The 26,050-nt window shown below is 43.2% G+C and overlaps 1 protein-coding gene across 1 annotated transcript in view; it reads left to right on the forward strand.

The window, feature by feature from the left end:
• Capn13 (calpain 13) overlaps positions 1 to 26,050 on the forward strand; it is a 70,304-nt gene that overhangs the window by 13,427 nt on the left and 30,827 nt on the right. The window contains exons 2-5 of the mRNA XM_040271542.2: positions 1,148 to 1,380; positions 14,550 to 14,622; positions 15,706 to 15,821; positions 21,244 to 21,380. Coding sequence (XP_040127476.2) covers positions 1,183 to 1,380; positions 14,550 to 14,622; positions 15,706 to 15,821; positions 21,244 to 21,380 — 524 coding nt within the window. The 5' untranslated portion in view covers positions 1,148 to 1,182. The remainder of the gene's footprint in view (positions 1 to 1,147; positions 1,381 to 14,549; positions 14,623 to 15,705; positions 15,822 to 21,243; positions 21,381 to 26,050) is intronic.

Genomic DNA, 26,050 nt, shown 5'->3' on the forward strand with positions numbered 1-26,050 from the left:
ATACAGATAGAGACATGGGTCCACCAGCTTGAATACCAGCTCAGGATAATAGAAACAGTAAGAGGTGAGAGGAGAGAGCAAACTTCAAAACCCATGGTGCACTGCCTTTTCTTCTCCCCACTCACCTCCCATATTTGATTCAATCTCAAATCCTATTGGCTCTACCTATGAAATGACACTGGAATCTGGCTCGCCTCCACCTTCTTCACCACTAATGCTCCATCAGGGTCTCACAGGGACAGAGGCAGCAGCCTCCTAGCCTCATCCCTGCTTCCAGGCTCCACCTGTTCCCTGCAGCACCATCCTATCTACAGATCTGATCAGGTCTCCAGTCTTCAGTGGGCCTGCAGTACCTGAAGGGTATAAAAACATCTCAATCCAGCTTTCCAACCTGCCTTTCTGGCCATCTCTTCCAATGCTCCCTAAACCCACCCCCCACCCACCAATCCCCCAGTGGCTCCCTGAACCCTCCACACCCCATGGCCTGCCAACACAGCTCCTGGGCCTTCAAGCCCTTGCTACCCAGGGCACCTGCAGATACTTTCTAAGAAAATAGTTTACCTATCCATTCTCCACTTGGCAGATCCTTCTTCCTTAAAGGCACAATTCACTCTCTGTAGGAGAGTCATGTGGGAATATCCTCCTCCAACTTCCTGTGGGAGGATAATCCCAGACTGTCTACGACAGCTGCTAGCTCCTCCTCTTTAGGTCCACAAGTTCTTGTACACATTTTTAATTGACAGCTTCTATCAAATGATAGCTGGCTGCTGAAATGTCTAATCCATCTTTTCCACTTGATAATGAGCCCTGAAATTATAAAGATCATGATGTGGTTCTCTCTGGATTTCCAGCATTCAGAAGAATGCCTGGCCCAAGGTCAGTGCTCAATAAATGCTCATTAAATGTACAAATAACCCCCATAGCCTTTCATGCACTTGTCAGCACACTGAGAGGCTGCTTGGTACAGCGAGTTGAATGCTGAACTGGAAATAAGGATGCTGAACTTCAGTTGAGGCTCACCTATCCACTGGTTATGCCACCAGGCACAGCATAAATGTGGGGAGATAGGAGTGCTCTTCTGGGACTCACATCTGATGATGCAAGGCCTGGGCATCTCACCCCTAAAAACATTCTTTTTTCTCACCAGAAAGAAAGGACCTCAGAAGTCTTCTAAGGCGAGTCATGGCACATAACCCAGAGCCTCTGTCAGAGACCTCTGTCATCAAGTTCAATGATCAGGACTTCCACTCCTTGCGGGATCGTTGCCTACGCAGGCGCCTGCCATTTGAGGATGAGACGTTTCCAGCTGAGGCTTCTTCCATAGGACAGAAGCTGCTCCAGGGAAAAAATCTTTCCTTCCTGGAGTGGAAGCGGCCATGGGTGAGTCCATACCCCGAGAACACACGCAGCTCTGCGGCCCTCGGAGCTGCCTGTCATGGCACCTCCCAGTGAAAGGAGCCATTGTCATGGGTGGTTCAAACCAAACTGGAAGGAGAATGAAATACATTGGGACCCTCTGCTACAGTGTTGTGTCCTCTCAGTGGGAAGGGAAGATCCCGTGCCAGGAGCCAGAGCCCAGATCTTCGGTTCTAACCCAGTTCTAACCCTGAGTATACCACTGGATTAAAACGCCTCAGCTCTGTCATGGGAAAATGAAAAGCCATTGGTATGAGGACTGTGGTAGTTGGTCTTTAGGGTCTCTCCCTCCTCCATAATCGAGCCCATCTATCAGTCTGTCACCCTTTATTCTCTTTGGATGTCAGTGTCTTTATATTCTTTTTTCTGTCCCTATTAGGATGCACTCAAAGGGGATATATCATGCTGGTCATTTATACTATGGGATGAATTTGAATAATTGCCTGGCCTCTTTTATATTCACATTCTCAATCTTGTAAAGGGTTGATTGCCTATAAAAGAATTTCAGACTTCCACTGTAAAATTAGGGAGATATTTCAAGGCAGCATTCGAGCTACCCTGACTCCCCCACTTCAGTAGATGGCCTCTAACTCCACCTTGCAGCAGGGTGAGCCCCACTAGTTTTTCTAGAGTAATCGTAGTTTTAGAGCATGAAGCTCCACAGGGAATTTCTCAGCAGATTCAAACTTCTCATAATCTCATGAGGACTACTACTGATGAGAAAGGGACAGGTAAGAAACACTTTGAGGATCCTGAGACTCCAACCTCCTGTTCATGTTTCCAAAAGCTCCAGTAGAACCTTTAATAAGAAAAAAAAATAGTATAAAATCTAGTAGGTGAATGATGGTCAGTATAAATGACTGACAAGACATATTCCTTTTGAGTAAATTCTAATAGGGAAGCAGAGAGACTATAAAGACACACTGAGCACAGATGAAATGCCAAGCTCTCTACTGAGCACATCTAACACAGTTGGTTCAGGTATTTTCTGATGATGCCCAATGAGATGCCCAGTGAGAGTTCTGATGATGCCCAATGAGATGCCCAGTGAGAGTCCTAATGATGCCCAACGAGGGCATTTTTCTGAAGATGCCCAATGAGAGGCTGTGCAACCCCAAAAGTATCTGTCTGGTGTGTAGATAGTTAACTCACTTCTGCCCATGAGAAGGACAAGTCAAATCCTCCAGCTCTGGAGACGACACCTCTTGCTTACATGAGGACAGATTTGTATGGGGTTAGGGGGCAAGGGTTCATGGAGATCAGGTGAATCATAGGATGGTGCTCAAAGGAAAATGAAGGTGTTTCAGCCTTCCAGGGTCCATCGCAGCAGCCAAGGGCAGTAAGTCCACACCAATGATTTCTTCTGGCCTTTACCTGTGCAGAACTGAGGCAAGTGAACTGTATTTTTTTTTTTTTAATTCTGAGCAAAACCTGGTGGTGCACACCTGGAGTCCCAGTTACCTGGGAGGCTGAGGCAGGAAGATCATAAGTTCAAGGCCAGCTTGGGTAACTTGTGAGACTCTGTCTCTAAATAAATAGTGAGTAAATAATAAATAGATAAATAAATAGATAGATAAAGAGCTGGGGGTGTTGCTCAATGTAAAGCACACTTGGGTTCAGTGCCCCATACTGAAGTAAAGGAAGAAGAAGAAAAAGTTTTGAAGGGTCATTCTTTGTTAATTTATTTCAAACACTGAGATTGTTTTAGAAGCAGTAGGTTTTTTTTCTCACTCTTACAGGTGTTGAGCAATAGATGTGAGACATATTTATAGTGTTGAGGAATTTATAACATTTCTATTTAGAAAGGGTTGACTTTTTCTTACTATCTAATTCCAGCCATGCCTCAATCTGTGATGCATTTTAGAAGCAATGAGAAACTGAGGCAAATAGACATGAAACCATTCATACAGAATCGTACCAGGAGCCTAAAATAGAGGTAGCTAGGGGCCATTGTGTTTTTCCCCTTACTCTCCTTGTCCAACAGCTTTCCTGAATTCTACTGGAGGTCATTCTTCACTTCAATGTTTCTTTTTAAATATCACATTTCTATGTGTCCCTTTTCAGAATCGACAATACCTAACATTGTACAGGACTTTCCATAAAATCTTTGTGTCCTTTGTTTTCTAATTTTATGGAAAAGGAAACTGAGGTTCAGAGAGGTGATGTGACTCACCAAGGTGACACGGTTAGGGAGGGAAGGACCCAGGATTTAAACAAAGATTCCTGACCTGATGCTGCCCTTAATGGCCCTCTCTCCCTCTTTCCCTTTTCTTACTTTCCCTTCCTCTGTCGAATCCATTTTGCTGATCAAATTTTGGTTTAAGAAGACGCTCCTTCTCCACCTATTTTGTTTTGTTTTCCTTTAAAGAATTTCCAACCCCTCCCCACAGCCCCACTCAGCTTCATAAACAGCCTGTGACCTTGTGGTGAAGGGACTCAACAACTCATCAGTCTCAGTGCTTCCTGTAACCCCCCGCTCTCAGCAAGAGATAATACTAAGAATCATACTTACATCTGGGGTGTCTGTGCCACATTCCCCTGAATTAAATGGAATACTTAGAGTAGCTCCCTTTTAGGAGAAATTTTATATCATGGATAGCAATAATAAATCCGTTTATCGAGAGCATGCATGTGTTAGTTTTATTTGCACTTTTTGTGCAGTTTTCATTTAATTCTCCTCACAGTCCTGTGAAGTAGATGATATCACCCTCACTAAATCGATCAGCATTGTCCCAGGGACCCTTCCGTGATGCTGGAGACGTTCTTTCTGTGCTATCCAATGCTATAGCTATTAGTCACATGTGGCTTTTGAGCACTTAAAATGTGGCTGATGATACTGAGGGACTGAAGTTTTATTTTATTTTATTCTATTTTTTAGTCTGAAGCATTATTATTTGTTTATTTATTTTTAAATTTTTAAAATTTATATACAACTGAAGAATGAATTACAATTCTTATTACACATATAGAGCACGGTTTTTCATATCTCTGGTTGTATACAAAGTATATTCACACCAATTCATGTCTTCATTCATGTACTTTGGATAATGATGTCCATCACATTCCATCATCATTTCTAACCCCATGCCCCCTCCCTTCTCCTCCCACCCCTCTGCCCTATCTAGAGTTTGTCTATTCCTCCCATGCTTCCCCTCCCTACCCACTATGAATCAGTCTCCTTATATTAGAGAAAACATTTGGCATTTGGTTTTTTGGGATTGACTAACTTCTGTTAGCATTATCTTCTCTAACTCCATCCATTTACCTGCAAATTCCATGATTTTATTCTCTTTTATTGCTGAATAATATTCCACTTGGTATATATGCCACATTTTTTTTATCCATTCATCTATTGAAGGGCATCTAGGTTGGCTCCAAGGTTTAGCTATTGTGAATTGTGCTGCTATAAACATTGATGTGTCTGTGTCCCTGTAGTATGCTGTTTTTAAGTCCTTTGGGTATAGACCAAGATGAAGTTTTAATTTTATTAAATTTAAATCTGAATAGCCACATGTGGCTTGTGCCTACTGTATAAGATGGCCCAGCATTGTAGATAGTGGAGCTTCACAATGATCACCAATGTGTGTCAGACCAATGGACAAGGAGGTCATCTTTGTCCCCATTCTATAGTGAAAAAACATTCCAGTTTTCAATGACAAATGGGCTGGGTGCCAAAAGCATGTTGTCTACTGGGCACTCAGAGCTCAGCAGCAGCCCGGTTGTGGGTCTGCCTGTGGCCATCCCAGAGCCAAGTCCTGCCTGTCCACAACGGTGTTCATCTTCACACAGCCAGAGCAGTTTCTGATGGGATAATTCACTAGAAATGATTCAGCTTGGTACCAAAATGTGTTTTTGAGAAAAGGAAGAGGTTAAAGAGTGGAGAGATGGGTGTAGGGAGAATTGCGTTGATGTCCCATCAGGCAACAGGTAACAGAAGGTGACAGAAGTGACTATGCCAACAGCCAATTGCCACTGAATCAAAGAACTTTGATAGCAATATATCAAAGCCCTCTAGGAAAACTAAAGGGTGTGAAGTTCTACCCGCCCAAGGCTTACCTCTGGACACTGTCTGAAAGGGCCACATGTCAAGATGCATAGTGTCTCCTCATCCAGAGCAGCATGCAGTGTGGGGAAGTCTTGAGCAGCCTTTGAAGAGATTGCAGAGTGATGCCAAGGCTGTCACATTGGGAGAGACACTCCAGAGGCAATGAGGGGACAGGGGCTGATGAACCACTTCAGAGGGGCTATTTGCTAAGATCCCAGGAGCTCTTGCGTTATAGGAGCTTCTGAAATACCTAATAGAACAGAGATCACCCCAAACTTTGCTCGAAAAATGTGCCCCCTCCAGAACTCAATTCCTGAAATTACTTAGTTTGACTGTATTACTTAGGGTTCTCCAAGACACAAAACCAATGATATGTATCTCACTGAGACGCATGTGTAAGTTATAAATATTGAATATTTATTATTTTGATAAGTACATTGACTGTATGTCCTATTACATAGCCTAACATATATACCCTATTGTACACACACACACACACCCTATTGATAGAGTTATATATACATCCTAATATATATGTCCTATTGATACATTTATTAGAAAGATTTTTTTAGGAGCTGTTGGTTCATGTGACTCTGGAGGCTAAGAAGCCCTATGTTATTCCATCTGCAAGCTGCAGCTGGAGGAGGGCCAGAGACAGACTTACATCTGCATTAGGGGCTGGAGAACCAGGGGAGCCACTAGAGTCATTTCAGTCTGAGGACAGGAGAGAGCTCAAGCTGAGAAGGGGCTAATTCACTTTCTCAGCCTTTTGTTCTATTCAGGGCCTCAGTGGATTGGAAGATATCCCCCCACACTGGGGAGGATCAACTGCTTTAGGATCCCCACAATTCAAATGCTAACCTCGCCCCCAAACACCTGCACAGACACAGCCAGAAATCATATTCCCCAGCTACCTGGGCTGCCTCTGTTCCCGTGAGGAAGACACATCAAATTCACCCCCACCGCTTCCTTGTGTACACCTGGGCGTTTCCAAGCCCTCCAGGGCCCAGGCCATCTCACGGAGTCAGAGACCCTAAAGCTCAGAAGACTGTGACTGCTGCTGGGGTTAGAGGAAAGAGCACGGCTCCCCGTGGGCAGAGTGCCCAGTTCCTAGCCTGCCCCCGTAGGAACTGGAACAAATCACTCAGCTCTCCCTCACCCTCGCTGGGCCTCACCTGGCCTGAGGAACCGTGTCCATCCTGCACCGCACCTCTGGCTGACCTGGGAAATCAGAACTGCGAAGGCGGGGCTGCCCAGGGATCCTGAGTCACCCTTAGGCGGTAGTTCAGCCTGATCTGATCTAGCATTTGATCACGCTGACTCCACCACTGCTCTAGTGCCCTGCCCACCTGGTCACCGGGCACCTGCCCAGGCCAGGGCTTATTTTCCTTATGAGCTTTGTCTCAGGTACTTAGTTTCATTATGGGTCTTGTCTCAGGAAATCAGATAAAAGACAAAAATGCTTCTGAGCATGTCTATTCCTCTTTGTGGTGGCCTCTCACAGCCCACGGTAGGGAAGGTCATGTGCCTAGAGGACATGAGACACAGGTGCCTGCCCATCTGGACACAGGTGATTGCAGGGTTTCTGTGTAAACTTGAGGTTGACTATTGATTTCATGTTTGAAATAATCTCCATTTAATTTTCATCGCACTAAAATAGCCTCTGTTCCTAATTCACTAATTTTTTTCTTTTTAATTATAACTTTTATTATTTTGGCAAAATATAAAAACTTGTGTATTAAATGCCTTCATAGCAATTAGTGACATGAAATGTCAACGCTTTACCCCTAGAAATGCTAGTTCATGTTATTAGAAGTTCTGAAGTCATTTTTGCATTCTGCATTTCTACAGCAAATCCTATTTGATGGTAATATATTAGGCAAAATCAGTCTGGTGTATATAAATACACACACACACACACACACACTATATAGTGTGTGAGTGTGTGTGTGTGTGTGTGTGTGTGTGTGTGTGTGTGTTCTCTCAGGTTGACCATCAAGGCTATACTGGCTTCTTAATTGGTAACAAGATATTTTTTTCTTCTTAACACTGAACTGGTAAATGACACAAGAACTGTCTATTCTCTATAAATCCAAGAGACTCAGCAGGAAGATTGCATGTACCTGGAAGCCTTTACAGATATATTAGGGAGCTACTCCTTATCGTAAAAATATTATCCCAAAGGTATTGGGATTTCTAGTTAGTAAATACTTGAGTCATTTCAGCCATGTTAATTTTTTAAAATTACTTGTATAAAGTTATTTAGAAATTACTAGTATTTCTTAATTAACTAGCATAGAATGTTACTTTTTATTTTAATATTTCCAAAACCCATTTTTATCTAATCTTGTTTGGGTTTCTCTACCACATGTGCCAAAGGTTGGGTCTGTGTAAATTGCCTATCCTGAGTACAACTTTTTTTTTTTTTACTTGATTAATTTTGCTGTTCTTCTGATTCATCTCACAATTCACAATTGTTCTCTTCATCACTTGTATTTGCTATTTTTGGGAGGCCCTTTTGTCTTTTTCTTTCTAATATCTATGTATTGATGGCTTTTAATTCATGTTTTTATTCTGTCTAGCACAAATGCATCTGAGCCTATGGGTTTATCTATGAGCTCAGCCTTTTTAACCTTGCAGGTATTTCAGGAGAAGGGAGTCAATATTTATTGAATATATACCCTGTAGGACGCTGTGCTAAGTATTTCACTTCCTTCCTCATTTGCAGAATGGAAGGACTCACACTGCTCTGCAAGGCTGTCTGGAGCCTGCAGGCAATAATCCAGGAATAAACAGCCAGCCTTCAGCCAGGATTTCAAAAACAGCAGCCATTACCTTATTTCATCATTTGAGTCTCCTAACTGTCTTTACATTCTGTTCCCATTTTACACATGAGGAAACTGAGCCTCTGCAAAAGAGAGAAAATGGTTCAAGGTCTTCAGGTCATCTGGGGAGAAATGTCAGGGCAGGAAACCACAGCAGGTCTCTCTGAAGGACACCTCTGAATGCACTTGCCCGCCTTTATGCAGGTTGATGGAGGGAAAGCAGCAGGACAGCAGCAGAAGAGCTGGTGGTAGGTTAAGAGAACAGAGCAAAATCTGGGCTGTGTTGGCACACGCCTATAATCCCAGTTACTCGGAAGGCTGAGGCAGGAGGATTGCAAGTTCAATGACAGCCCAGGAAATTTAGCAAGACTATGTCTGGAAATAAAATTAGAAAGGCTAGGGATGTAGCTGAGTGGTAGAATCCACTTGGGTTCACTCTCCAGTGACAGAGAGAGAGAGAGAGAGAGAGAGAGAGAGACAGAGAGACAGAGAGACAGAGAGACAGAGAGACAGAGAGACAAAGGGAGAAACACATGAGTGATTGAGAGTGAAATAACAGCCCTTCTTTGAGACTTGTAGTTCCTTTTCACAGTAGAATGGGAGAATTAGCGGTTACTAAAGTGCCCCAAGTTGTTTTCAAACTGGCTGTCTGCCCTGTGCACACAGCTGAAGCCCCCAGGGCATTCTTCCCTGACTGCTTGGCTTAGGGACCCCCAAGTCCAGCCAGACCATGGCTCTGGCAGAGGAGCCCCCTCTCCAGGCAGGGCCTGCGGGTGCCCCTCCTGGCATTTGATGGTCAGTTAGTTATTAAGAAGGCAGGGGAGGCTGGGTAAGAGGATGCCCTTCCCCGGTGCAATGTGTTTGCAGAGGGGCACACCTTTGTTTGTCCCATCTGGGTCCCCTCCAGGAAACTGGCCACTTGTACTAGTATAGCAGTTTCTACAAGGTGCAACACTCTGGACTTTCATGGCTGTTGGGCAATTTAATCTATTTCTACGGTGCAACCCTCCTCTCTGGGGACTTATTTATTTGTCAATGTGAAAAGAAATTATGCAAAATTATGCATACTATGCAGTGGAGATCAGGAAGAGCTGCACTGACTCCTCAGTAGGATAATCCTGTGGGCCCTTAGTAGGGACAAACTAGAAGGTGGGCCAGTTCTGGGGAAGGAGCTGGACTTTCAGCCCAGTGTGCCCTCAAAGTGCCTGGGGATTCCCTTAGGAACTCTCACAACCCTGCTGAGATCCCCCAAGTTTCCCCCCAGATGTTGCTGTACCATGGAACCCTCTAGCATCACTTTTTTCTGGTGGGAGGGTGTGTGGGGGTTGGAGGTTGGAGAAGGACAGGGTCTTCCAAATTCAGTTTATGGGTGAGCCAGGGGTGGGCACTTTGCTGAATTCATTTATTAGTTCTAGTAGTTTCTTTGTAGACCCTTTTGGGTCTTCTAGGTATAGAATCATGTCAACTGCAAATAGTGATAATTTAAGTTCTTCTTTTCCTATTTTTATGCCTTTAATTTCTTTCATCTGTCTAATTGCTCTGGCCAGTGTTTCGAGAACTATATTGAATAGAAGTGGTGATAGAGGCACCTCTATCTTGTTCCAGATTTTAGAGGGAATGCCTTCAATTTTTTTCCATTCAGAACGATGCTAGCTTGAGGCTTAGCGTAGATAGCTTTTACAATGTTGAGGTAAGTTCATGTTATCCCTAGTTTTTCTAGTGTTTTGAACATAAAGGGATGCTGTACTTTGTCGAATGCTTTTTCTGCATCTATGGAGATGATCATATGGTTCTTATCTTTAAGACTATTGATGTGATGAATAACATTTATTGATTTCTGTATATTGAACCATCCTTGCATCCCAGGGATGAATTCTACTTGATCATGGTGCACAATTTTTTTGATGTGCCTTTGTATCCGATTCGCCAGAATTTTATTGAGGATTTTTGCATCTAGATTCATCAGAGATATTGGTCTGTAGTTTTCTTTCTTTGAGGTGTCTTTGTCTGGTTTCAGAATCAGGGTGATGTTGGCTTCATAAAATGAATTTGGCAGAGCTCCCTCTTTTTCTATTTCCTGAAATAACTTGAAAAGTATTGGTATTAATTCTTCTTTAAAGGTTTTGTAAAACTCCGCTGTATACCCATCCGGTCCTGGGCTTTTCTTGGTTGGTAGTCTTTTGATTGCTTCTTCTATTTCATCCATTGATATTGGTCTGTTTAAATTGTGTGTATCCTCCTGACTCAGTCTGGGCAAATCATATGACTTAAGAAATTTATCGATGTCTTCACTATCTTCTATTTTATTGGAATATAGGTTTTCAAAATAATTTCTAATTGTCTTCTGTATTTCTGTAGCATCTGTTGTGATATTGCCTTTTTCATCCCGTATGTTAGTAATTTGAGTTTTCTCTCTTCTTCTCTTTGTTAGCATGGCTAAGGGTCTGTCGATCTTATTTATTTTTTCGAAGAACCAACTTTTAGTTTTGTTAATTTTTTCAATAGTTTCTTTTGTTTCAATTTCGTTGATTTCCGCTCTGATTTTAATTATTTCTTGCCTTCTGCTACATTTGCTGTTGTTTTGCTCTTCCTTTTCTAGGGCTTTGAGATGAAGTGTGAGCTCATTTATTTGTTGGTTTTTCCTTTTTTTTGAGGAATGACCTCTAGGCGATGAATTTCCCTCTTAAAACTGCCTTCATTGTGTCCCATAGATTCCAATATGTTGTGTCTGTATTTTCATTTATCTCTAAGAATTTTTTTATTTCCTCCTTTATGTCTTCTGTAACCCATTGATCATTCAGTAACATATTGTTCATTTTCCATGTGATGTAGGATTTTTCTTTCCTTCTTTTATCATTGATTTCCAGTTTCATTCCATTATGATTAGATAAAATGCATGGTATTATCTCCACCCCTTTATATTTACTGAGGGTTGCCCTATGGCATAATATATGGTCTATTTTTGAGAAGGATTCATGTGCTGCTGAGAAAAAAGTATATCCACTTGATGATGGTTGATATATTCTATATATGTCAGTTAAGTCTAGGTTATTGATTGTGATATTGAGTTCTATAGTTTCTTTATTCAACTTTGTTTGGAGGATCTGTCCAATGGTGAGAGAGGTGTGTTGAAGTCACCCATAATTATTGTGTTGTGGTCTATTTGATTTTTGAACTTGAGGAGAATTTGTTTTATGAACATTGCAGGCCCATTATTTGGTGCATAAATATTGATAATTGTTATGTCTTGTTGGTTAATGGTTCCTTTTAACAGTATATAATGTCCTTCCTTATCCCTTTTGATTAACTTAGTCTTGAAGTCGATTTTATTCTATATGAGGATGGCCACCCCTGCTTGCTTACGAGGACCGTGTGCGTGGTATATTTTTTCCCAACCTTTCACCTTCAGCCTGTGTATGTCTTTTCCAATCAGATGTGTCTCCTGTAGGCAACATATTGTTGGATTTGTTTTTTTAATCCATGTTACCAGCCTATGTCGCTTTATTGGAGAGTTTAAGCCATTAACGTTTAGAGTTACTATTGATATATGGTTTGTACTGCCAGCCATGTTTGATTATTTATCTTTTTTTAAAATTCAGTTTGCTTCTCCATTATTAGCTTTCCCCCTGCCCTCTGTCATTATCGAGGCACTTCCCACTGATGGTTTTGGTTGTTGTTTTTCATTTCTTCCTCATGTAGTGTTTTGCTCAAGATGCTTTGCAATGCTGGTTTTCTGGCTGAAAATTCTTTTAGCTTTTGTTTATCTTGAAAGATTTTTATTTCATTGTCATACCTGAAGCTTAATTTTGCTGGATACAGAATTCTTGGTTGGCATCCATTGTCCTTCAGTGTTTGAAATACGGTTTTCCAGGATCTTCTCGCTTTTAGCGTCTGTGATGAAAAATCTGTTCTTAACCTTATTGGTTTACCACTGAATGTAATCTGCCTCCTTTCTTTGTAGCTTTTAATATTTTCTCTTTGGTCTGTATATTGGATATCTTCATAACAATGTGTCTTGGCGTTGGTCTACTGTGATTTTGTGTGCTCGGTGTCCTGTATGCATCTACAATTTGTATATCCATTTCCTTTTTTATTTCTGGAAAGTTTTCTGTAATTATTTCATTCAGCAGGTTACTCATTCCCTTGGTTTGAATCTCTGTACCTTCCTCTAACCCGATGACTTGTAAGTTTGGTTTTTTTATGTTATCCCATATCTCTTGGATGTTTTTCTCTTGATTTTTTACCAGCCATTCTGAGTTGGCTAGACTCTTTTCAAGATGATAAATTTTGTCTTCATTATCTGACATTCTGGCTTCTACTTGTTCCACTCTGTTAGTGATACTCTCAATTGAGTTTTTAATTTGGTTTATCATTTCCTTCATTTCTAGAATTATTGTTTGATTTTTTTTATAATCTCTATCTCCTGATAAAGATGCTTAACTTCTTCTTTTATCTGTTTATGTAATTCATTTTCAATTCTTTCACTGTTTGGATTTGCTGTCTCATATCCTCTTTAAGGTTCCATTCCATCTGTCTTAGGTGTTCCTTGAGTTCTTTATATGACCATTTTTCTGATGACTCTAGGTCCTCCTGAATATTTAGGCTGTCCTTCATTGTTTGTACTCCTTTTCTTCCTTGCTTTTTTATGCTGCTCATGTTACTTCTTGTTCTGTTTGACTGCTGAGTTACTGTTTACTCTTATAAATTTATTTGATGCTTGGGAGGAAAGATATTAGAAGGGAAGGGAAGAAGTCACTATAGAGAATAAGAGTAGGCAGGTAGAATTCAAGGAAGGGGGAATAAGAAAATTGAAAAGAAATGAAAAGACAAAAGAAAAAAACTAGAAAATAAAGAAAGAAAGAAAAATTTTTTTAAAAAAAATAATAATGATAATAAAAAAATGAAAATTAAAATTAAAAAAAACAATAATAATAAAATAAAATAATTTTTAAAAATTAAAAACATTAAAAAAGAGTTAAAGAACAACAAAAAATTGAAAATGAAAGAAAAAAAACCCCAAATTTAGAAAATAATAATAATAATAATAATAAATGCAGTCATAGAGTTAGATTAACTTCTCTTCCAGTAGGTGGAGCTGTGCCCACTGGGCCAAGCTTCTCCTCTCAATAGGTGGGAACCAATCACTGTGCAGCAGCTCTTCCTCCCAGACTGGGCGGGTCTCCAATCATGAGTGCCTAGGGCCTCCTCTTGTGTTTAGTCACTTCCCCACTTTTCCTGTAGCCAGGCCCCTCTCACCTGTGACGCTCACCACAATACTGGCTACATGCCAGGTCTGCTGCTCCTGGGAGCCCTGATTTCATGAACGCCTGGGCACACTCTCCTTGTTTGCCTCCTTCAGACCCTAAGTTTATAGAGCTTGGGGCTGAGAACCCCCAGCGAATTTGCTTGCCCTCCGGTAGCCACACCCCTGTGGTGCAAGAGACCTCAGGTGTCAGCACTCGTGGGAGCGGTAGCCGGGAGTTCTGCGCCACGAGTCCCACGCCACTCCTGATTCCCTCGGTCTGGCTATCGTGCTCACCGGAGAGCTTGGAGGGGCCCTTACAGGAGAGCTGGGAGGGGCCCTTAAGGTTTCCCCGATGTGTGGGGAGGGATGGCTAGGGGATTACACACCTGTTGCCGCTGGTTTCAATGAAGTTATCTCCTCCACCCGTGACATCAGTTCTCTGCCATGGTGGTATCCCATGCAAATGGTGTCTGTTGGTTCCCTTTGCCGGGTGACCAATGCAACGAGTGGCTCCTAACTGTCTCTCCCAAGCCCCGTTTCAATCCTGTGGCCACTGCCTATGAAGGCTCGGTTGGCTTTTACCTCTGTAAGTTTAGAAGGGCTGACCAGTTGTTTCAGCGGGATCGTTAGTGCTGAGTCAGGAGAAGCAGGCGAACTGGAGCTTGAATGCAGCCGATCTGGGCTTGGTGTGTGTTTCGAGAGGCCCAGACTGTTCGTCCCAGATCCACGTCAGCTCAGCATTACCTAGTGATCCTGAGCAAACAGCATTTAGACAGTTTATGACTCCCTATGCCCGTGCAGCTGAAGGGGTCAGAGACTTGATCTCTCCGTGCCCGCAGCCATGTTAGATCGCCCCCTTATGATCCTCTTGTCTCAGCCTCCCACCTAATGAAGATTTTAAGCAACTGTTTAAAAATTAAACTCTATCCCTCAAAGACAAAGTGAATGAGGTCTTAGGTCCCACCTCAGGGCATAAAGAGGTGAAAGATGCTCACAGCTTTTCTTCCTCTTTCCTAAGGAATTATCAGAGGTTCCCCCTCACTTCATCCTGGAAGATGCAAGCAGATTTGACATCGAACAAGGAATAGCAGGTGAGAACTCAACATCTTTCCTCAAAGCCCTTGGACTTGGACTTCACCTGCTAATAAAATTTCTACCTGGCCACCACCCCATAGCCCACTCACAGGGTTTTGCTGCTGGAGAAAGGAGCTCTCTAAGTGTGACTCTGTGGCTTCTGCACTGAGCACAATGCCTCCTGAAATAGGATTCAAACAATTGTCCCTGTTGAAGGTAAAGGAGAGACTCAGGGGAGGGGATAAGCATGTTCAAAAGGGCCCACAATGGTGCCCAAGGAGAAACACAAGGCCCACATTCCTCAAGGCAAGAAGAGAGAATCCTTGTGCGGCCTACAAAGGCCCTGTGTAGGTAGGAGGTGAGCAAGTATCAGCAAAGGTCTGTTTCCCATGTGGTACAAAGCACCACTGCCACCTTTGCTAGCAGCAGAATTTTCTATGACTTTGGCTCTGAGCACTTTGGCAATAAGAGAATCAAGGTGTAAGTTGGATCCAGCTCTGTCAAAGGGTGGCTGGGGTTACCCCGTGCTCCCTCACCACACCATCACCCCCACCGCCACCACTACAATAGCCATTAGCTGTCCCTTCTCTACTTGCTTGGAACTGGCCCTAGTGAATCCTTTCCCCAATTTTCTTCTCTCAGAGGGCAAATATGGGTTATACATTAAGCCGTCTTCATTCAAAATCTGAAATGCTCCAAAATTCTAAACTTTTTGAGAGCCAGCTTATTGCCACAAGTAGAAAATTTCACATCTGATCTCACGTTATGGGTTGCAGTCAAATACAGGTGCACTAAAAATATTGCTCTGCTTAAAATTTGCCTTCAGGCACTGTGTATAAGGTGCATATGAAACATATATGAATTTTGTATTTAAACTTGAGTCCCTCCCTAAGATAACTCATTGTGTATATGCAAATATTCCAAAATTTGAAAAAAATCCCAAATCTGTAACTTGTCTGATCCCAAGCGTTCCAAATAAAGTATGCTCAACCTGTATTCATAAGGAAGTGTGCCAATTCTGGGGGCCAAGGACCTGTAAAGTCATGGGATGGGTCTTCCAGGTGTGTCCACATGGTCTCTATGACTTTATCCCTTCCCAGGAGACTGCTGGTTCCTGGCAGCGCTGGGCTCCTTGACCCAGAACCCTCAGTGTCTGCAGAAGATCCTGATGGACCAGAGCTTTTCACACCAGTATGCAGGGATTTTCCGTTTCCGGGTATGTACGCTGCTGTCACTCCTTAGATGATAGAGCACCCCTTGAGCACAGAGGTACAGAGGAAGCCAGAGTCATGGGTATTCTTGTGGCCTGGGAGCCTGAGATGAGAGTGACATTCCTGTGTTAGTTACACAGCCTATCTCATGGGGCTTATGACTTGATTACACATATGAGAATTAAAGTGTTTTCATGGAAATAAGAAGAAATGACAGTAATGATTAGCAAAAGAAAAGAGTTATTGATTCAGACCCTTGTAATGATGGCGGGTTCTTGTTTCTGTATCTATTCCTGCACCGTGTCCTTGTCCTGTTATTTTGATTACAGGAGTATCATAGGAAGCTGTAACCCCTGGGGCAAATCCCCCCCTTCATTATTCATTATTATTTTCTCAAAAATATCTTGGTACTTCTTGCACATTTATTCTTCTGTGGGAATTTTAAAATCATTAGTCTAATTAACAAGAAAAGCCACTGTGATGTACAATGTATTAGCATCAAATTTATGTATTAATTTGGAAAAATTACATTTTTATTGTTTTAATTATTCTCTTCCAGAAACGTTGCCTTTCTATTTATTCAGAACTAGTTTTATGCCCTTCAGTAAAATGTTATAATTATGTTTTCTTATTGGTGCTCTACCTTTCTTGGTAAATATATGCTCAAATATTTTATAATTTTATAGCTAATGTGAATGAAATTGGGTTTTTTTGTTTATTTGTTTGTTTTTGTTCTGCTCATTTCCAAGTAGGCATCACTGGAAAAAAGAAAAGCTACTATTTATTATATGTTTAACTGGATCTAAATACCTTACCAAACTCTTTAATAATTTCTTATTTTGTTATTTGGCAGAATCTGGATCATTTTAGTTACCTAATAACTGAAGTAAAGATAATTTTTCTCGAGACTGGAGTTGTGGCTCAGTGGTAGAGCATTTGCCTCACACATATGAGGCACTGGGTTCGAACCTCAGCCCCACATAAAAAATAAATACAAAAATAAAGGTATTGTGTTCATCTACAAATAAAAATAGAAAACAAAGCAATCCAATTTTTTAAAAGATAATTTTGTTTCTCATTTTAATTTTTGTAGAACTTATTTTGCTCTTCTTTGCCCCATCACATTAGTTAGCAACTCACAATTTTGAATCAAAGTGAAAAGAGTCAAATTCCTGTCTCCCTTTGATTTGGGGAATATACTTTCCTGATATACTGTCAGATTCAATTTGCTAAAATTTTTGTCCCTGTATCAAGTGTAAAATTAGCTTCTGGTTTGTTATTTTGTCACATTTGCATTATGCTAGCTTTTAAAAATGAATTGGTTGAGATTGAGACTACTTTTTAATTTGAGATAATTTGAATAATATTTGCTAATCATTATCTGTCCTTTGAAAGTAAAATAAATAAAAATGAAAGAAAGAAAAAATAGACAATGGTTAAATTAGCTGACCCTGCCAATTCACATTTTAAAATATAATTTCTTTAACTCCTTCTGTATATTTAGTGGCTATTAACCTGCTCAGATACCTTATTTCTACTGAACTTAATTCTTGAAATTTATTCTTTACCAGAAAAATCAACTATTTCTTCTGTATTTCCAAATACATTTCCTTAGATTTGCTCATGTGATTCTCTGAGAATCCATTGTATCTGTGGCTAAATCTACTTTCTCAACAACAGTGCTATATTTCTATTTTTCCATAATCCAGTTTTTCTTAATCCAACTAATCTGTTTGTATTGATATTTTAAAACAAATCAACTTTGATTTTCACTATTCATGCTATTTTTTTCCTTTTAAGGTTTTGATTTGTATGCTATTAATTTAAATTTTATCTTTATTAATTCCTTTTTTCTTTATCTTGGTTAATTGTATTGTTCTTTTTTGTTTATTGAAATTACACAGTTTAGTATTTGAATTCTTTTTTAATGACAAAAGCTTTTAAAACTATAAATTTTCCTCTGAGATCTTATCTGAATCTATAAGTTTTATAATAAAATATTTTACTTTTGGCCTGGGAATGTAGCTCAGTTGAAGAGTAGCTGACACAAGACTCTGGTACAATCTCCAATACCCCCACACACACAGATTTACTTTTATTCATTTTAAGATGATTATTTTTGGTTTTTAAATTTTGGTTTGTTCATTCATATACATATGGGGGTTATTCCTTTAAAGTTTATTTAATTTATAAATGATGACATTTTATAGGAGAGGGCAATCATCTGGTTGCTGTTTTAGTTTTGTTAGATTATAGCCAAAGAATATAAAGCATAAAATATCAACATTCAGGGATATTATTAAACTAGTTTTAGTTATGGTAAAGTCTATGACAGTTTTTGTTGATGATTCACGGACATGAGAATATAGGTTATCTAGGGTCATGAGAGTATTCACTGAATCAAACTTTCTGATTTGCAGATTGTACTATCTACAATTTTCTATTTTATCTGGACTTAATTTTTCTGCTTAATTTATCAAATACTAAATGGACAATTGAAGTTCCTCCTCAAAGTCATCCTCTTGAGACTTCTCATGCTTCCGAGTATTCTGGCTCTGCACATATTCTCCTTGTATCCTTTGGTGGCCAGAGGTTTATGATCTTTATCTTTTTGTTAGCATAAACTTGTGTAGCATCTCTATTTGTTATACTTAAAGCCTTTGGCCTTGAATTTCTCTTTATCTGACAATCACATTGCCACACCAACTTCCTATTATTTACTTTTCCTTCTTACATCTTTGCGTGTCCCTTAAATACCAATTTCATTTTCACTATTTTAGGCCTGTTTCTTATAAAAAGCATGTTAAGAAGTCATTGATTACCACTGTTTCTTCTACCTTTATTGCTTGAGATTTTTGTTCTAATTTAACTTTCATTGGCTAGAAGTAGCTCTTTGCATAATTTCCTCAGTCTACATGAAGGGTTTTCATGTGCTCTTATTTAAGAAACGACATTTTGGTTAGATTTAGGATTCTTGGAACATGTTCCTTTTCTCAAAATTTCCGTTGTCCCATTGTCTTGTGGCTTCTAATATCACAGAAGAAAAATCCAATGCTAATCTATTTTCCAGGCTTTGTATGCAGAATGTACTTTCAAACTGCACATCTCTAAGAGGTTCTCTTTCTTTCCCCGGAAGTCAAAAATCTTTCTAGAATATATTCAGATGTGTGCCTTTAAGAAATAGTCCTGCCTGGAATTCAGTGAACTTTCTATCTGAAGACCAGCCTTCTCCTGCTCAGTCTCCCTCCATCATTGCTGGGCCTCTTGCAGTGCATCCTCAGCTGGATGTGTCAGCCCTGTTCTCACCTCCTGAGGTCCCACTGTGTGCATCCTGGTTCTTTTGATAGGCACTTTGGTGATACTGCTGCCACTGCTGGTCCAGGGACACAATGAGGAGTGCACTGGAAGATTCAGGATTGAACCTCACCTGGGCTCACCCTGGAGCTGCCAACATGGCGGTGGTGGCGGGGGTGGAGGAGTTACTTAGTGGTTATAGACCCAGGCAGGACACGCTTTGCCCTTCTAGGTGACAAAGACGGTTGCACAGTTCTCCAAAGGCATCTACAGTGCTGAGCTCTGAAGGCTTCTCCTCATGGTTGTGTGCTCAAGCAATTCTTCTGGAGAGCACCCAGTGCCCATGGCCCCTTGGATACTTTACCCAAAACACTTCTGGTGCCTGCATAGTTCTTAGAGGGTAGAAACTCTGTCCAGACACCAGACCTCCTTCCTCATCCAGTAATGCAGACCAAGAAATATAGGTTCATGGTCCCATTACTGACCACCAGTCAGGCCACTTACATCCTCTCCTGCAACAGCAAACTTATCTGATGCTCTCTTTGTCTAGGGAGAGAAAGTTCCATCAGCATTTCTGGTAAGAGAAGATGGAGGCAAGGGTGATTTCTAGTCATTGTAACCAGAGCAGCTTACTGGAGCCAGGATGCACTCATTTGTGCAGACCTTCTAGGCACCAGGCTCTACTCTGGGTGCCAAACAAAATGACTGTTGACAAACAGTCCCTGAAAACAACACTCTCGCTTTCACAGTCATCTGATCCCAGTCACTGCCTATAAGGAAGTTGGTTCTTAATCTTACCATCATTTGACAGATGAGGAAACTGAGTCACAGTGAAGTGTCTCACCCAACATTTGTTGCTTGGGCATGAAGGGTCAAAACCAGAATTCACATACAGTTCTACCAACTGGACAATCTCTGCTGTGTGTTGCTACTCAGTTAAGCTCAAAACCTAAATGGTGCTTCCAGTCCCTGACTCTTCTGGGAGCTGGGATCAGCTCCTGATAACATGCCTACTCCCTCTGCCTCGCCACCTACACGTCTTGCTGCTGGATGGGAGAAGATGCAAGTCCCACAGTATGCCTGAGTCAGCTGCAGTTCACGGACGCATTCGTGTCCTTAAGGACGTGTTCTTTGCTGTCTCTGCTGACATATCTTTGTCTCCATCTCTGCTCTGAAAGTGCGTCCTCAGCTGGATGTGTCAGCCCGACATCTGGGACATCCAGCTGTGGAAAAGGCCATGGGGATGAGAGATCACATCCACCCAGCTTTAGCGGAGCCCCTGTGGCTTCGACTTGCTTTCATCAAGGCTCAGGGCTGAAGCTGGAAGCCCTGCTGCTCATCCGGCATAGGGGAGGCCAGCAAAGAAACTCAAAAGTCTGGCTTTGTAATGGATTCTCCTCATTTGGCCATGTCCCCGGGTGAACTGTTTAGAGTTGAATGCTAAAGATGAAAACAGTCTGTTTTGGAGAGGAACATCTGGCTCATTGGAGCTCTTAGCAGCAGCAGTGCTAGCCAGTTACATTTCTTTGTAATGGCAGTGCCAGTGTGACGTGAGGACAGGAGGGCCAGAGGGAGACTGTCACCATCTCCGTCCTCCTGAGCCATGAGCATCATTCTGCCTCCAAGCCTTTGCCCGAGTGGTCGCACCTCCGGAGATTCCTTCCCTATCTCCTCATCAACTGCCTGAATCGTACCTCCTCCCTCAGGCTCTCAGCTCCTGGTGGGTTTTCCCGCCCCTCTTACAATCCTGCATCTACCACTCTTCTTGGTTATTTAGCACATTCTCCCTCTACTGCCCTTTGTGCCCTAGAACCTAGAGAGTCTCCATGTCCTTGCAATTCACAAAGAACTTGCCAATGTGAGGTCAGAGTTAGCAGCAAAGCCAAACTAGAACCCAAGTCTCCTTCCTCCCTGGGCTAACTTGGTCTGTGCCTCATTTTCTCCATCTACCAATATGGGTGACACGCCCTTTTCCTGTTTAGCAATGTGAGCTGGGATTGCTCTGGGTCTAGTTTGTTTTTGCATTATGGGAGTCTTGTTGCAACTGTGGCTGTCTTTTTACTTAGGTTGGAGGACTGTAGAGGCTCCTTAATGCCTCACCACTCCTAAGACATACATGTGTCTCTCTTCCAGTTCTGGCAGTATGGCCAGTGGGTGGAAGTGGTGGTTGATGATCGACTGCCTGCCATAGGCAGAGACTGCCTTTTTGTACGTCCTCGAAAAGGCAACCAAGAATTCTGGCCCTGCCTGCTGGAGAAAGCTTATGCCAAGTAAGTATGGGCCTGCTTCTCTCCCCAGAGTTCCATGCTGGCCCCGCATGCCTATGCCTTGCCCTTGCAGATGTTCCCCACCAGCTGGCCCTGTAGCTCTCAGCAGCTCTCCTGAACATGGGCAATGTCCCTTGGAATATCAGAGCCATTGCCACCTGGCTGGGCATCCTCTGTAAATAATAGTCATGTGCAAGAATCAGTGCTGGGGCCATCAAGAGGGACCCAGGGACACATAGTGAAGTGTGGGCAGGGCAGAAGACAGAGATATGCACAGATAATATTATTGCTAGGCTGGTGTGAGTCCATATGAAATATAGCCCTCCTTGAATCTGAAGGAAAATGGTTCTCAGACCCCACATGGATTCTAAAACCCACAGGTGCTCAAGGTTATTATATAAAATGGTGTAGTGTTTGTATGTAACCTATCACATCCTCCTGTATGCATTGAATCATCTCTGCATTACATGCAATACCTAATGCAATGTAAATGCTCTGCAAATTGTTGTTAAACTGTATTGTTTAGGGAATAATGGACAAGGAAAGATTGTGCATGCTCAGTACAGACCCAGTTTTCCTCCCAAGAGTCTTGATCCGTGGTTGAGTCATGGATGTGGAGCCTGCAGATACAGGGGGCTGACTGAGTGATACCTCGGTCAAAGTCCAGTGAGAAGGCAGAGAAGAAACTGAGCCTGACTGTCCAACCCACAGAGAGTCAGGCTGAGTCTGTAGGAGGAGGCAGCATCTGAGTGAGGCGGGAAGGATGGGGGATCCTGCGCAATAGGGGACTTAGGGGCAGAAGCAACCCCATCAGAGAGCTCATCAGGCAAAAACATCAACAGGGCACTTCAAGCTGAGGTCCAGGCAGCTGGAGGCCTGGCATGGCTGATGTGAGGTGGCAGTGGGTGTGGGTGTGGGGCAGCTTTTGCCCATTCTCCTGTGCTCTGCACACTCTGCTCAGGGACTACCTTCTGGCGCTGACAGGCTGAGGACTTACAGCATCTGACTCACGTTTCACCTGGGCTTTGGGGCTGGCTTTTATTCAACGGATGTCCCTGAGCATCTCCCCAGATGCCAGGCACTGGGGTTGGCACTGGGACAGACTCTCAGGCTGTGTGTGAGGAAGAGGGCACTGTCATAAAGCCCCTTACGGGTGAACAGATGCTCAGACTTTCCAGAATCAGAAAAATGCAAATAAAAAGAATAATAAAACACCTCTCCACTCCCAGGAGACTGCAGAGGTTAGAATTCTGGATAATGCCGAGTGTTTGCCAGGAATCCTCGAGGAGCCCTGGAGGAAGTGCCACACAACAGCCTTCTGAATAGCCACTCGACAACAGATTAGTGACATGCACATCTCTCACCCTGTAAGACACTCCTAGAGGGACACTCGGGAGACAAGTCCAAGGCTGTTCCTGACAGTGCTGTGGGGGTGCAGATTGGATCTATGGTGGCACCTATCACCAGGTGCATAGGTACCATGGGGCAGGTGTGCTCATGTGGAAAGCCACACAGTACTTGGAAGCCTCAGATCCAATCTGCACCTAGGAATGTCTTCAGAGGCCAGGTACCGAGAGAGTGGGGCAAGAGACACTGAGCAATAAAACACAAAGTTATTTATGGGAAAGAAACTGTGCCTCGGAAAGTATGCACTTGACAAGGACACAAGAGAGTGAGCAGTTATCCCTCCCAGGGCAAAGGCCACACAGAGAACCACACCCTGGAGAAGAAAATGAGCAGGCGGGGGTTCCAGGATCACCACAACCAGACCCTCATCTCACACGTGGGGAAGCCCAGCCTCCCAGCAGTTGGAGGTGGCAGTAGGCAACCTGAATCAGCTGAGGCCTCTGGCACCTGACCAGGGGACCCTAGGTACAAAATCTATCAGGACTGCAGCCCTAGCTGCATCCAGTGCTAGGCCCTCTGGGGTGATAATAATACCACCCAATAATACCTCCCAAGTTCCTGTCCTTCTGGAACCTACACCCTAAGGAGCAAGGTACCCGAGTCCTCTTGGTGTACCTTCTTTTTTCTCAGGCAGCTTGTGAAAAACCGAGGTTGTTGCTCATTTCCAGTGTTAGGAAGAGCTGTTCGTTAGCACAGGAAATGAAGCCCAGATAACAGCAGCGGCTGTTGAACTGGTGCACATGTTTGGGGAGGTTAATTCACTTCTAAGCTACTTACAAAAATACTGCCATTATCTTTCCAGCATGGATCCCGCCCCCATCAGTCCAGGGCCTCCTTTTTCTCTTATGTGAAAGGGGGTAGCGTGGAGGTTCACTGGGAGAATTAGAAAGCTGCGGAATGAAATGATGACTTTGACCCCATTTTGTTAACAGCTGACCTAAAGCAATCATTCAGCTTGAAAAGAAATGGGAAAGTAGACCTGGAATCCAAATTCCGCTGCCCAAAGAAATCTAGCAGAAGGTAAAATGTTTCAAACTATTAAAGCCATTTAAAAGCTTTGCCCCCACCCATCCAAAGAAGGAAGCCGGAGAATGCAGGAGTGAGTGAAATAGAATTAGAGCACTTGAGAGCTGGAGGGGACTTCTGTGAGTATTGAACCATCTCTTCTTGTGTGAAAGGTGAGGAAACTGAGGCTTAGAGAGGTGAAAAGGCTTGCCCAAGGTCACACAGCGTTTGAGGCCAAGCTGGTGCAATAACTGTTCTCCCTGTCACATACTTTCCCACCAGTCCTTAATAATGTTAGTCCTTCAGAAAGAGATTTGTCTTCTTGCTTTGGATAACTTCGTGCCTGGCACATGGAGACTGTAGCACACGTGTGGAAAACACGTCTGTCTGTGTACAGAGCCCTCTTTTGCTCCAGGGGTGTAGGCAGCTGCCGAATAAGCATGGGGACTCCAAACTTTCAACTATTCTTGTGCCTGAGGATTCTGGAAATGAATTGGTCAAGTCAGTCAAATGTGGGGGGAAGAAATCCATGTTTGGGGATTCTTTTCCCCAGAGGTTATAAAATAGAGAGCAGATTAGGTACAAAATCTGGCAGGCTGCATACTAACCTTCATAGAGTCTCTGCAGGTGAGAATTGCAGTATTTTAGCATCCTGTCTGGCTCGGATTTAGACATCTGGATTCTTCCCTCTCATATCATTGCAGGCAGATAGACATTTCCCCCAAATAAAGCTGAAGCAGAGAAATAAGGACAAGACTCTCAGAATTCCTGGGTTGTGGTGACAGGGTTTAGTGACAAGGTGGCAAGCCCAGTTCTCTCTCTCCCCTTTTCTTTCTATTTTCTGTCCGCCAAGGGGGCTAAGAATAGTTGCCGCGTTCCTGAGCATCAACGGAATCCTTGAGCTCATGTTTGGAAAGCAGGGCGATAGCTCCTTGTCAAAACACCCAGCTGCTGCTGGGACCAGCTTTGTGAACACTTCAGACAGACAGTGAGAGAAGGTTCTGGAAGTCCTGGAGGGGTGCTGGCCTTGGGAGTCAGGAAAAGGGTGTTTCTGGTGACTACAGAACAGTGTGGGTGGGAGACCTCAGATGAGACCCAGGGCCACTGAGACTGTGTCTGTGAGATAGCCAGGGAGGGGACAGAGCCCTCCACTGCTGTCCTGGGGTGGCTAGGATGCTGCCCTGGAGGGTTTGGCCAGGAAGGGGCTATTGCAATGAGGCTCCGAAACAGGCTCCAGAACCCCAGCCTGGAACCTTCAGTAGCCCTGCAATGACAAGTGTGACCTCAAGAACTGAATGCTGAGACCCAGTTGGGCACTATTGTGATCAAAGGGTGGCTCTGCAGTTGACTGAGCAAGTGCTCCTGAGATAAGAGTCTCCTATCAGTCGTAACCCAGGGTCAGAGAGAGGGAGAGGGGATGATAAGATCAGAACCTGTTTTAAAACAAGTTGGGTAAATCTGTCACATGGTGGTTCCTGGAGAATTGCCCCTTTGTCCTGTGGGTCCTTAACTTTCTTTAGCAACTGGCTCTCTAAGCCGTCTAGGCATCGGTGCTGCATTCCACTCCATACGTATTTGCTGAAGTGAATTTATTGGAATTTTAGGTAGTTTCCTGGAAAAGTGACCTAGGTGGAAACAGGGTGAGAAAGAAGAGTCTGGGCTCCAAGAGCATCAAATCCACCTTATTCTTTCCAGCTGAGTGGCCAAAGACAGGGCAGGGCAGGGACTTGTCCAAGGCCAAAGACACTGTAAAGTCCTCAGTGGGCATGGATCTAGGGCCCGACTCACATCTGATTTTGCAGCACTAGGAAAAAAAATGGCACAGCAAGGTTCCCCCAGCCCACACCTGCGGCCTGCCACCTGTCAAAGGCCTTGTCCCTGCTTGCTACAGACAGGAATATACACGACTCTGGAAAAAAAGCCGGAGTCGCAGAGATGACAAAGGCAAGGGCAGCAGCCGCTGGGCAACTTTGAAGCCAGGAGGCAACCTTAGGCCCTGCTGCCCTCTGCATCCCTGCTGCCTGTCCTGTGTGGTCGCCCTGAGTGGATTTGGGGATTCCACAGAAAGACAGTTCACCCCACTGACAGGAACTAGATGACCCGCCCCACCCCACCCCCGCCCGCAAAGTAAATAGAATATGTCTTGTCCCTGCTTCAGTGGAACCACTGTGACTGGTGGAACCACAGGCCGCTCGCTTCCCTATTGCTGGCCCCGTCACCAGCTCTTCAGGTGCTGGGGGTCTCCCCACTGCAGTTCCTCC

The sequence above is a fragment of the Ictidomys tridecemlineatus genome, chromosome 12, assembly GCF_052094955.1.
Source record: "Ictidomys tridecemlineatus isolate mIctTri1 chromosome 12, mIctTri1.hap1, whole genome shotgun sequence".
Lineage (NCBI taxonomy): Eukaryota > Metazoa > Chordata > Mammalia > Rodentia > Sciuridae > Ictidomys > Ictidomys tridecemlineatus.